Source organism: Equus asinus, chromosome 5 (genome assembly GCF_041296235.1).
Source record: "Equus asinus isolate D_3611 breed Donkey chromosome 5, EquAss-T2T_v2, whole genome shotgun sequence".
In the NCBI taxonomy this organism is placed as follows: Eukaryota; Metazoa; Chordata; class Mammalia; order Perissodactyla; family Equidae; genus Equus; species Equus asinus.
The window spans coordinates 79,139,358-79,152,875 of NC_091794.1; the positions used below are offsets into that span (position 1 = coordinate 79,139,358).

Sequence of the window (13,518 nt, forward strand, 5' to 3'; positions counted from 1 at the left end):
AGGCCCTGGAGCTGGTGAGCTTCCTGGGCCAGACCACCTCAGTCCCTCGGGGGGGGGGGGGGGGGGGCGCGGGGAGCGCTGTGGGCCTTGGCTTCCCTGGGCAGTGAGGTTAGGGCCATGGCTGCACCTACGGGCTGCAGGGGAGGCTGGACCCTAGCCTGGGAAAGGATGGGGAGGGTTAAGAGAGCACAGGGCTCCCTTCATAGCCATAGGACCATTTTCATTTGTGCCTGAGAAGGGGTGCAGGCGAGGGCTAGAGTGGACCTATATTCTCACTCCCTGATTTTCTTCCTCAAGACTGTCCCCTCCTTCCCTGCCTAGATCTTCCCAAGAGCCTTCCTTTAAATCCCCTCCTCTGTGACCCTGCTAGCCTTAGAGGCAGCACCTCCCCCCCGGAACCACCTGTACCCAGGTCCTCACAGAGAGTGGGGGCGATGAGCATTGCTGTACCAGTGACCCTGGGTGGTGGGGCGTACAGAGTAGCATCCAGACTTCTCCCCCTGTAGCTCGCCCTGGGGTAGCAAGGCTGCCCCTTCTCTGGGGCTTCTTTTTCACCCTCATCTTTCTAGTTCACCCTCATTTCTTGAAGCTCCTCTGCTTACACTCAACCTGTGACCCCTCTACCCTATTGCCACCTGTCACTGAGGCTGCCATTCTGCTCACTGGGTGGGTCACCTGGGCCTCAGTGGAGTGCTAGAGCTGGCAAGCAGTCTGGTTGTTTCCCAACTTAGCAGAAGGGTCCTTTTCCCTCCCACCCTTCCGTTCCAGCTCCTTCCCTAAGCCCTGCACAATACTATCTCTAATTTTCCTTCCCCCATTTCAGTACCTTGCCCTCTCTCCTTCGGGCCCAAGGTCTCTCTCCTTCTCTCTCCATCGCTCCCATGCCTCCTTTCCTCTTCCCTTCTCCTATTTATAGGCACAGACTCCCTAAAAGGGACCACCCCAAATATGTTAGGGGCCTAGCATTTTTGTAGTTCCAATCAGGGTCCTTCTGCTTATTCCCTGCCCTTAGAGCTCTCTCCTCTCTGGGTCCCCTTCTATCACCTCCATCTGCCCTCATTCTGTCTCCCCTTGTAAACCCCCATTCTCAGCCTTTATTTCAGCCTTCAGAGGAGGCAGTGTTGGAGAACGTGGAGCATCCTGCCTGGCTCACAATAGGCTCGTGAAAAACATCAATTAAGCCCAAATTGAAGTCTCCCCATTCCTAGTTCCATCGCAACCCCTTCCCAGGCCCTGTAATGATCCCTGTCCCTCCTCATCCCATTGGTACCCTTCTTCTGTCGGGTTGCGGGGGTCAAGGCCATTGGATGATCACTCAGCATCCTGCACCCCCTCCAATGTGTGTTTTTGTCAGGTGCTATTGCTACAATGTCTTCATTACCTCCTAATTGGCCAAATCTCTTCTCTTTATTTTTCTTGTTAAAGACAGATTTAAAGAACGAGTTCAGTGGCTCAGCCATTTTCAGACCATCATTAATTTCCCGCCTTCTTATTTATTAATGGGACAACTTCCTTGCTGGTATTTCTTGTTCCCTGGATATCTCTGTAAAAGCCTGCCTGGCTCACGCGGCCCCTGGGACCAGTGCTAACTCACTCTGACTTTGTGCTGCCCTCAGCTGCTCTGGTATTCCCTCCACAGCCCCCCTGCTCTCGCAGCCCTCCTTGGTCAAGGCCCCTCTACCCACAGCCCACAGGGAGGAGAGGAGGGACCAGCCTCTGCATTTTACATATGGAGGCTTCCTTTCTATGCATGAAGAGGACTGAGGCTCCCAGTTCTCTCCTCCACCCCTTCTCTCCTTCCACCGTGTTCCAGGTCCTACACTAAGCTGAACACATAGTGTCTCATTGACTCAAGACCTTTAGGAACACAAGACGACAATAAACCTCAGGGAGTAGCAATGACTTGCCCAGGGTCACTTTGCTCAGAAGGCGCAGAGCCAGGATGTGAACCCAGTTTTACCTGGCTCCGCAGCTGAAGTTTTTCCTCCATGCCAGCCCACCTCAGGGAAGCCTGTGTAGAAAGGTCATGTTTAGGATAATCTTGATACAGAGGGAAATACCAGGACCAGTGACAAGGCAACAGCACAGTGGGAAATAGAAGCCAGTGGTCCAAGGATTAGCAGGGCTGTGATCAGCAAACTGTGCTGGGTGACCTGTCTCTCCCTTCTGAACCTTGACCTCTTTGTGTTCCACTTTCTTAACCTCCCATGCCAGGTAGCTAAAGTCCCATGTTCTAATAGTGACATTACTAACATGTGGGAACAGTTATCTGGGGACCCTTTCCATGCCTCTGAAGCGGGGCGGGGCGGGGGGGGGGGGCGGGAGGGGGACAGGGTGAGGGGTGGTCTGTGCACATGGCTCCCTTTGAGGCCTTCCAAATGTGTTCTGGGTTGATTTTTGATTCTGGTTCTCCAGGAGCCTTGGTCCTTCTCTCCAGGTGAGGGGGTCAGCCCTGCTGCTGCCCACAAACCCCTGCCCACGCATGGATGTAGATAAGAGCCAGTAAGCTCTGGATTCCTTGGGCTGACAGCTACCACCCTAGAGCCCAGGCCTAGATCTGAGCATATGCTGACTCCACGGATGGCTCCTCAACTTTCTCTAATATGAGTCACAGGGACTTGTGGTACGGTCTTGGTAGGATCCTCTTTAATCTTGCCATAATCAGGAATACTTCTGCTCTCCCCTAGGCTCTGAGCCTAGACTCCAGGTGAGGCCCTATTGTGCCCCAGGCCCAGTGGCTAAGGCTGTAGCTGCCTCCACACTGCTGGTGAGTGATGAGGTGGTGATGAGGATAGTGATCCCAAGTCAGAGTGCAGGCCTAACACAGCCACCAGACACCAAGTCATTGCCCCTCTCTTTGGAAAAGAGAGCACTGGGCAGGCCCTTAGAAGAATCAAGGGAAGGGAGGAGAGAGAGAACTCAGGGCAGAATCATGCTGCCTGATCTGGAGCCTCTGCCGCCCTCCAGCAGCAGTAGCTGGAAGCAGCAGCAGTGCTGGGGAGGAGTCCCCTGGGGCCAAACTCTGGGAGCCGTGTTTTTACACTAAAAGACCTTGTTTCTTGTCTCATCCTGGTCATAACCCTGCTTAATAGAGACATTAAGATGAATGATTGAAGCTGCCTCTTTCCCTGCAGCCGGAAGGAGAGGCAGCGTGGGTGACCCTGAACAGAGGTGACACTGCAGGGATGGGGTTGAGGTAGGAGGGGATCCACAAAGCATCACCCTCCAACCTGGAGCCTCAGCTTTGGTAGGCTGAAACCTCCTGCCCCACAAGCGCTCCCTGAAGGCTACCTCATCCAGGAGGGCTTCTCTGTGTCATCTCTATGGCTGCATCTGCCTCCCTAGCATCAGGGAGGGGCGAGGCAAGCAGGAAAAGCCATCATAGTTGGATAAGGGACAACAGAGGCTTTTGCTTATACAGGCTTTCAAAAGGGCTTTGATAAGCGTCCACACACACAGGTTTTTGTATCTATAAAAACAATAGCTAACAGTGCCCGGGTGCTCTCTGCATGTTTCAGGGGCTGTGCTTTATATGGCTTGTCACATCTGACTCTCAGCACAGCTTTATGATACAGGAAGAATTATTATCCCCAATTTACAGATGAGAAAACTGAAGCTTTGAGAAGTTGAGCCACTTGCTCAAGGTCACCCAGAAGATGAGTAGTGGAGTTGGGCTATGAACCCAGGCAGTCTGACTTGAGAGCCTGTGCTGGTGACCACTGTCATCACATTCTGCCTCCAGTTCTACAAATTGACATAGCTGGGAATTGGGAGGAGGGTCGGGGGGGACTAGGTTTTTTGTATCAGATAGGGAATTGATTTAGAGGTCAGAGACAACCGTTAGGGATAAACTGGCTCATCTCGTGCTGGGGCTGCAGAGGCGGTGGGGCCCCAGGGAGCACCACTGAGACAGGGCTCATTTACCATGTTTATGACAGGTCTAGCAGAGGGCAGCTCGCGGAAAGCCGCTCTTTCATAGATGATGCTGAACACTTTTGGGCAGGAAAATGTCTTGCTTTTTGTCTTCCCCCTCAACCCTCCACTCCCTATACCTGCATTTTGCCACGCATGGAGTAAATATTCAATAAACAGCTTCTAAAATATAGATGCTAAATAAAAGTGAAGAGCCACAGCAGCCCTGAACAATTTTCAGTGGAAAGCAAAATGCTCTGTGCCTGCAGATGTGAGTGGATGCATTCGGGGAAGGCAGCGAGGTGGGCCGGAGAGACTGCACCATCTAAAACCTGGCTACTCCAGGTAGCCTGAGGACCAGCAGCATCAGCAACACCAGGGAATTTGTTGGAAGTGCAGAATTGGAGGCCTTTCCCAGACCCACATAATCACAATTTGCATTTTAACAAGATCCCCAGGTGACTGGAATGCACATTAAAGTTTGAGTCGCACTGTTCTAACACTGAACTGACCGAGTCACCGCCCTGCTTTAAACCCTTTCAGGCTCTCTATTGCCCTCAAGATCAAGTCCAAACATTAAGAAGCATGGCTTATAATACTATACATGATTTAACTCTTGCCTACTTCTTCAAACTCCTCCTCCACCACCTGCTTTGCCACACTTTCCACTCCAATAGCACTGTTTCTTCCCATCCACACGTGGGCTATTTCTTCACCTACTGCCTTTGCTCATGTTATTCCCTCTGCAGGTAATGCCCTCTCCTCTTCACTTTTTTATTCTCCCCTTCTTGGCCTGGGAAATTCCTACTCAACCTTTAAGACTTGACTTAAATGTCACCTGTTCTGGAGAACCTTTCCAGTTGTGATAGACGTCTCACCTTCAGCCCCTCATTGCGAGTGGCCTCTATGATCACTGTTATCACTCTGAGCGATGCTTATTTCTTTACCAGTGTGTCTCCCTCGTTGGAGTATAAGCTCTGTGAGGGCAGGGACTGTGTCTATTGTGCATGTTCTTGTCCTGTGCTTTCAAGGAGCCCAGCACACAGTAGGTATTCAAAGAATTTGTTGAATCTTGAAAAAGTATGCACTTGGAGAAGGATGGGTTTGCTGGAGGAGATCCCCTGAAGCTTTTGGTGCCCTCCTAAAAGCCTGACAGCATTCTCAGGCCTTGGTGGCTGTGGTCAGGCACTGCCTAGAGATGAGAATGCTGAGCAAGCCCCTGCCCCACGGATGAGTGAATGCTGTGCAGGGCAGGACATGCAGACAGGGCTTAGGGGCTCAGAGGAGGGGGAGGAACAGCCACTTGGGGATCAGGAAATGCTTCCTAGAGCAAGGCACATTTCTCCAGGAGTTCAGTGGTAGAGCTGGGAAGGAGGAAGGCACTCCCAGTTGAGAGAACACGACCAGCAAGGTCTTGGAGGCAGAAAAGTGCAAAGCACCTTGAGGAGTAATAATTAGTCCCCTTGGCCTGGAACAGAAGGGGAGTTAAAGAATTACTAGGAAATAAGGCTGAAGGCAAGGTTGGAGCCCAAGTGTAGAGGACTTGAATGCCAAGTCAATACCGGGAAGGAGGAGCTATGAAACCACAGTGGGTCCAGTGCAAGGACTAGTCTGGGAAGGCAGGGGGAGGTGGCAGGCAGTAAAAAGAGTTTATTCACTAAATACTAGCGGGAAAATGCAGTGCAATGGGGGTCCTAGTGGGCTGGGGCTGATAGTCAGCTACTTCCAATGTGGAGAGTTAGGCAACACCTCCTCACCCAAAAATCTATTTGAATCCACTGTTTTACATGAGGGCTGAAAATCCTCTCAGAGAAAAACAAGTAAATTTGAACCAAGCCTATAACTGGATCAGGTACATAGCAGCATGGTTAAAGTAAGAGTGTGGACAACCCAATGGACACTATATTGCTGGAAGGGCCAGCAGAACTCCAGAGAGAGACCTGATGAAATAGGAGCGAGGAGTCTGGCAGATGAGCTAGTTTCCCTAACAGGACTAAGGGCTGAAGAGGGATCATGGCTCCGGTTCACTATGATGGCTCTTCTATAAACTCACCCTATCTTGGCTACTGTGGTGGTAGTAGGTGTGCACATTGAGAAGAAAAATGACTGACTGAACAAGTGGAAAGAGCTGTCTCTGAAACACTTGAGAGCTCAAACAACCCTGCTGTGGGGCTTCACGTCCCCCTAGCTGAACGTACTATGGAGGGAGTCTTCTTATTTTGTGAGAGAGTGCCATGCTCTCATGTTGTCCTGTTACCATGAGAATTGAGCACATCAAGCACAGGCATTCAAGGCCAGCATCCACGGTGCACTTAGCAACGGAAGCCAGTGAAGTATAGTAGCTTGGATTGATCAATGGGCAAAACTGAGGCTTTTTTTAGGAACATCGCTGGTAACTGGCATTTCTACAGGAGCAGGTGGAGGCCTAGAATTAGCAAGACTGATGTATTAATGTTAACGTAAACTCACTCGTACCACCAGCTGGTATAGATGGTAGGGAACATCTGCAATGCTGCAGACAAACTACGCGGCAGTCCAAGGAATAGAAACAGAGCCACCAGGAGGCAGCAGTTTGTGAGTGGGTTTGGAAGAAGTGAGGAAGCCTGGCCTGGAGAAGTCAGCATCACTCCAAAGGGGCCAGGGTAAATGCTGGCATCTGCTCAGTGATGGGAAAACTCCAGCAGTCAACAGGAGAGAGCTGAACCTGAAGCTGAGATGGGGACAGGCAAAAGGTGGGAGTGCTGGTAGCTGATGACCAACCTCAGGGGAGAACTGATGAAGGAAACTTCCCTCACTGAGCACCTACCTTATGTTGGATGGGCACTGTGGTAGGTGCTGTCTTCATTTCACTGGTTATGCAGGTATTATCCCCACTCTACCGTGGAGGGAACAGGCCCAGATAAGGCGACTTTACTTATTTATCAAACATAAGCACTTGGAATATAAAGACGATGAAGACACAGTCCTCTTCCTTGAGGACCTCAGAATATTGTAGGTGAGTGATATAGAGGCAAATCACATTATCACAGAGTGGTCCTTAGACAAGAGCAGACATAAGCACAAGGTGCAATGAGACCACAAAGAGGTTCTCCAAGTCACAGAGTCATTATCAGAGCCAGGATTCAATTCCTGGACTATCTGGATCCAAACCTTAGCAACTTCCACCACTCTAGCTGCACAGCTAGAGTCATCAGGACCCTTAGTCACAGTCCGAGTTCTGAAGAAGTTCCCTTGCTGCTGGTAGGGAATTTTGAAGAGCAAGGAGAGGACATTGGGAATTGGGATGTGGCGTGCACAGATGTCCCAGCAGCACCTCAGGCCCAGAAGAAGAGATGATGGTGCCCTCAGGGTTACCAGGTCATGGAGACCCTCCCCTGGGACAGGACTGATTCCAAAGCCTAGAGGTGGCAGTGAGTGGTTCCAGCTATGGGAGCCACTGAAGGCAAAAAACTAGGCTGGTTCTTAGAGAGGCAGATTGGGACCAGAGAATGGAGGGTCTCAAAAATCAAGTTGGGATTGAGGGGAGAGGCCATATTGGGAGTGGCAATGGGGATATGAGAATGAAATCAGACAATTCTTGCGTTGAAAGAAAAATTTGCCCAATCTCTAGGATCATCGCCTCCTTTTTGGGTCTGTGAGTTCAACAGATCCTGACAGGATTGTCTGCCTTTTTGAAAACAACTCTTTTGCTTTAAAATTTTTGCTTTTTCCTGCTTCTGAGCACCACATCTGGAAGAGACCTGGGGCCCCAATCTTTTCTAGGCCTGATTTGCCTCTGACTAGTGGCTGGATAGCCCAAGCCAACCTTCCACAGTTGGGACAGGGCTGTGAGCCACACCTTCAGGGCATGTGAATCGCAACTCTCTCTGGAACAGTGGGCAAGGCAGGGAGAAGTCAGAGGATTAGAGGTGGGGAGCCTAGGACTAGAGAGGGGACAGAGAAGGCGGAGAGTGGAGCAGCTTGGGGAAGAGAGCCTCCCTGGGCAGGTGGCTCCATTTGATTTCCGATTTAAAGGGGAGGCTTAGATAGCCAAGAAGAAAAAGGCTAATAAGAAAAATATTAAACTGCACTGTGTGTGTCCCCAGGGACTTCCCGTTGCCATGACTGACCTCCCAGAGAGCGCCATTCGTTCCGGAGCATGGCAGCTTTATAGGCACTTGTAGGCCTGCAAAGAACACCAATTTGCTGCTGTAGTTTGTTTTGATAACTGAAACTTTCAATAAATCTATATTAAAATCAAAGGGAAAATTAACTAGGCCCCAGTGAGGGGCACGGAGATAAGGGAGCACATTACCACCCTGGCCTCAGCCACCCCACATCCGTCTCTTAGTTCAGATTCAGGTCACCAGGGAGATGAATGGCTCAGGCTCATAGGGAACAGCCCTGGGGAGAGCAAGGCGAAGAAGGCATGGCCAGGTCCAGGCCCTACTGCTCCTGGAGAGAGAAGACTGTGGAGGGTAGGGTGGGGGGCAAGTAGGGGTGGGGGCGGGGTGAAGATAACAGTAATAACAGCCAATATTTACTGAACTCTTTATGCTGGATACTGTGCTAAGCATGTCACTTAATTCTAATAACAAGCAGGTACTAGTAGGATCTCCACTCTAGAGATGAAGAAATTGACCCTCAGAGAGGTACGTGACTTGCCTAAGGTCACAGATGGAGCCCAGACTCACATCTGAACAGGCTCTCTCTGAGCTCACGCTCCTGGTAACTGCACTACGCTGTCTTACGTAGCTTACGGGGACTGTGAATGGCAGAAGCAGTTTTTCTAATTCTTAGATAAAATGGTTTCAGATCCAGTCTGGGTTCTCTCAGCTGTGCCAAGTTTGGGGGCTGCCGTGCACTGTCCTTGGGTTCTCTGCCCTTCGACCGCGGGTTCAGGTCCCAGCTTTGATGGCCATCTTGCTGGTTTTCCTGGTGGTTTGACAGGGCAGAAGAAGAACCAACTTGGTCCTCTCTTTGGTTCCTGCTCACAATGTTCACTTTAGCTCAGCCACTTAATCCAGCAGCCAGGAGGCTGCCCAGGGTATATCTGTGTCTGTGTATTGGACGCAGTTCATCTGCCTCAAAAACTTCACTTGCCCCATTTGCACACCTACCCCGGGCCTTGGCCACTTGTTTTTTGGACAGCCCAGCTGCCATTGCTGTCACTTCATTTACTAACACATCTGGTTGTCTTAGCCTCCTCTGGGAGGAGGGTTAGGTTTTGACAGAGTCTCCAATGTGCTCACTGTGGTGGGACTCAGTGGGCCTAATTTGACCAAACTGGAGGCCTTGACTCCTTTCACCATTTCTAGTCTCAGATGAACCACTGTACTTAGGGCATGGGATCTGGTGCCCGCTGTGGCTACCGAAGTGGTGAGGTAACACAACCCTCCCTTTCTCCCCGAGAAGTCATGGTTTTATACAGCCTGTATGACGGAGAAACTAGTTGTGATTTCTTCGAAGCTCTGGTCAACTTTATAACATACTACCTCATATTTTCTTTCTCCTCTACCTCACTTCCCTTTTCCCCTTCACTCTTGCTGTCCTGGGATTATACTTCCCAATGAAGTCTCACGACATAAACTTTGTCTCAGGCTATCTTCTAGGGAACCAGAAAACAGAGGGAATCACAACAGAGCCAGAGGCTTGAGGGAGCCAAATGGTGGGCTAGGCAGCAGTGTAGGTAAGGCACCAAGTGTATACTGAGGTCTTAAACTGTCCTATTATTAGAATGCATTTTGCTCGGTCTTCATCCAAAAAGAGTTTACAGTCTAGTGAGGTCCTGGAAGCTGTACAGTTGAGGTCAAGAGCACCAATGAGGAAATAGCACATTCTGGGGAAGTCAAGGGGACCATGGAAGGCTCCACGGAGGATATTGAGGCTGGGCATTAAAGAAAGCCAGATAGTGTAGGTATACTTCATTCTTATAGCCAAGAAGGTTGGCTGTGCCCTAACCTCAGGCCAGACTCAGTATATGACAAAGCCAGAGACAGGAGAGGCCATCTCAGGGCCTCTTATTTGTCTAATTTTATTTATCTATTTATTTACTTGTTTATTGTCTGTTCTTCCTCTCCCTTCCCCTCCCCAATATAAAAGCTCCTTGAGGCTATGGGTTTTCTATGTCTTATTCACCAATGAATCCTCAGCAACAGAAACAGTGCCTGACACTCAGCAGAGGCACTATAAATATATGTTGACTGATTGATCAACTGAGATTAATGTCTAGACAACATTAATCGGAGGAGGAAGACCCAATTCCAGCTCCACGAAGTGGGGGATAGGCAGATGTGCCCCTACTTTACTGACCTTGGTTAAGTGACACCTGTCCCTGCTGATGTTTATTCCCTCATTTGTCCACAAACACTTACTGCATGCCTGCTTGACACCTGGCACTGTACTAGGTGTTACTGATACAGCATGAACAATATGGAAATAATGCCTACTTCAAAGGAGTTTGAAGCCCTAGGGGGAGACAACAAGGAAATAGACAATTATAAAATAATGCAATAAATTCTGTAGGTGCAGAGCAGACTCATCTAACTCATTATGTGGGATTAAGGAAGGCATTCCCTGATAGGAGCATTACTGGGCATTCCCAGCTCAGGTGGGAACCATTATGTTAAGGTCAGATCTCACAGAGGTGGTAGGGTCCAGAAACGTCATCATTTTCTTAAGTGAAAATATTTAATCATATTTAAGTGAAAATATGCAGATGGCAGTCAGAGGGCTTGGTGATCGAAGCTGGCTGATGGGGAGGCTGTCAAAGCTATCATTGGCTTGGCCAAGGCTGGGGTTTCCCAGCTCAGAATCTGGTACCCATGACTTCGCAGGGAGCCGTAACCAAGATGAAGAAACACACCTCTGGGCTTGGCCAGCATTCTCTCCAGCTGACTGAAGAAAATGACTGTGGAAGCTCCCCACGGCTGAGGCCAGAATCCTTTTAACCCTGAAGTTCCTTCTTCCTTAGGAAGCCCCTTCAGAAGAAAAGCATTTTCTTCTTAGCCTAAAATGCCCCTCCTCTCAGGTCTCCTCTAGGACCACCTCAGCCAGTAGATGATAACAATGACTTGTTGAATGGACGAATCCAGAGAAGGTGTCATCTAAATATGTCACCCTAAAAGCCTATACTCACCTTTTGGGTATATTGGCAGATGGGAAAACCTGGGTCGCTCTAGGCCTTAGAAAGTTCCCGTTTTATTAAAAATTTCTTTCCTTGCTGAGAAGTAAGCCCCACCTTCACTCTCTTCTGAGTACGTGCAACCTCAAAACTACAAGTCCCATAAGGCCGGCCGCGGGGAGTCACCATCTTGATGCACCTTAGCGCGCATGTCGGCGGGAGAGGGAGCATTTGGGGAGAAGAAACCCCGCCCCCCTGCAGCCCATTGGTTGGAGGAGCCGGCGGCGAGCTCAGCGGTTGGCCAGCGTGCCCGCCCGTCCGTCGCGTCGGCCGGGGTCAGAGTGCGCGGAGGTGAGTCGGTGTGTTGTGGACTCGTGGTGCTGGCTGCCGCTGTTGAGGCGGCCGGGAACGGGCGGTGGGGAGCGGGCCGAGCTGGCCCTGCCTCTGCCTGGCCGACGCCGCAGTCGGCGCGGGCCGCGCCGGTCGCCGTAAACTGCCCCGAGCGCCTGCTGAGGCCGAGGGAAACGTCGGGGCCTGCACTTGGAGGGAGCCTGCCGCGCTGGCCCCGAGGAGGGGGCGTTGCCATGGCGACAGCCTCTCCCGCCGCTGACGGGGGGCGGGGGCGGCCCTGGGAAGGAGGGCTGGTCTCCTGGCCCCCTGCCCCTCCTCTTACTCTCCCCTGGACTTGGATGGGTCCGAGTTGGGGGCAACACCCCGGGGTGGGTGATGGGGAGCGCCTCCCCAGATTGGGCCCTGGTTAATGCATGCGGGGTGAGGGTCGTGGCGCGCACAGTTTGTGCAGCCTGGGGTGGCCCATGTGCTCACCCTGGATGCGTGATCTACTGAGTAACGTTCTGGCGGAGAGGGACTGGGGCAGGGCTTTGCAAGACAGACCGGGTGAGGTGATTAAGGGTGCTGACTTCCTACCTGGGATTACTAGGGAAGAGGAAGAGAGGTTTGACCAGAGAGGATAGAAACTCAGCAAGGAGGTGGATAGAAAATCCCCCTTCCCCTCTCCCTAACACACACACCTACACACAAGGTTAGCCGTTTACCTGTTTGTAAATCTGTAGCGGTGATAGTAGTGACGAGGAAGGAGGAGTCAGGGGCCTGACTTGACTAGCTTTCTGTTTGCTTTTCCTTCAAATGTTCCAGCAACAGGTGTTTTCTTAAAACAAAGCGGCATGAACTTGGATTGGGGCTTGACTGCGAATTCTTGCAAAATGTAACTGCTTCTTGCTGACTTGAAAGATGGTGAATGTGGCCCCTCATTGGGGCTTTGGATTTTGTCCGTAGGGCTGGATTTTGCAAACTGATAGTGCCTATCATTGCCTCTGCTCTAGGTCTCTGTCCACTTCCTATGGTATTAGCGCTTGTCAGACATTTTATCAGTCTCCCAACTGAAGGGCAAAAATCCACGAATTCCATTGGCTAAAGACTGTAACACTGTTTGAACTGTAGTAGGTTGTGATTGGCCGAATGATTTTTGATTGTAGAGTTTCTACCAGAAATTGGCTTCATCAAATTCTGCTTTATTCTGACTTTATCATACACAGCATGCCTTGTTTTAGTGGGTTTGTGCCTGTAGCTTAAGTATATTATACCTGAATCCCCTACCATTTAAAAGCCAATTTATAAACAGGGATGTGGAGTGTGACTCCACTAATGTGTGTGTCTGTGATCTTGGTTAGAAACCCACTTGGCTGCCTTTCATCAGAGACGTGGGTGGGGGAAGGGAGCTGCCGGGAAGTGATTGATAAGGTTTCCTTTATGGATTCTGTGGTGCTTCACTGGAGCTCAGAGCACTTTGGCAACTTAAGCACTCCAAATTAAAAGCTCATTAACAATTCCTGCCCAAAGATCCTGTAAATAATCGGCTAGCTAGGTCACAGAGCTTGGCTGAGAGCTTTCCTTCCGACTTGAAATTTCCAAATAAAAGTGCTTTTATTCCCTTTCATTTTGAAAAGTGTTTTCTTTGTGGTGGGGTAAGTTGGTGTCATTTTCCCAGGGGATCTGAGTAGAATAAAGTTTTAAATGTGTAGAGTGGTAGACAGGAATAGGTTGGTTCCAAACCTAGGCGTTTCTTTGTGCAAAGGGCATTGTTAGCTTACAAGGGCACCTCTGCAACTTCTAGTCCTTCGGAAGATCTGAATTAGGTGGTAAATATGACAGGTGTCCACTGGTGATTTGACTTGGCATTTGGTTACCTTGACTTTCTTAGAACTTGAGGCAGACCTGAAGTATCCTGCAAGTGTTTCCTGGTCTGTGTGGCCATTTGCAGTATGTCTTGTGAGTTTGTGGCAACCAAGCCGTCCCTCAAACCTGGCCTCAGTTCCTGAGTTCTGAATATTGTCAGTCCTACCAGTGTAGACTAGGATTCTGAGATTATTCAGAGAGCCGCCACTTCATGGTCATCTTTGTCAGTCCAAGCTCAGATACTGTAAATGTTTAGTGTTTCTAGGTGAGAAGCCTCCTTAAAAAGAAAAGTATGCTACTAGGGAACA

The 13,518-nt window shown here is 50.2% G+C and overlaps 1 protein-coding gene across 30 annotated transcripts in view; it reads left to right on the top strand.

The window, feature by feature from the left end:
- The first annotated feature begins 11,291 nt into the window (after positions 1 to 11,291).
- ERI3 (ERI1 exoribonuclease family member 3) overlaps positions 11,292 to 13,518 on the top strand; it is a 126,646-nt gene continuing 124,419 nt past the window's right edge. For 7 of the 30 annotated variants that reach the window (XR_011503435.1, XM_044770622.2, XM_044770623.2 and 4 more), the window contains exon 1: positions 11,364 to 11,733. Coding sequence is in view for 8 of the 30 variants with exons in the window: in XM_044770622.2 (XP_044626557.1) it covers positions 11,599 to 11,733 (135 nt within the window). In the remaining 22 variants the exon portion in view is untranslated. Of the gene's footprint in view, positions 11,734 to 13,518 lie in introns of all 30 variants that reach the window. The other 23 variants (XM_070510064.1, XM_070510070.1, XM_070510067.1 and 20 more) reach the window with 17 other exon arrangements.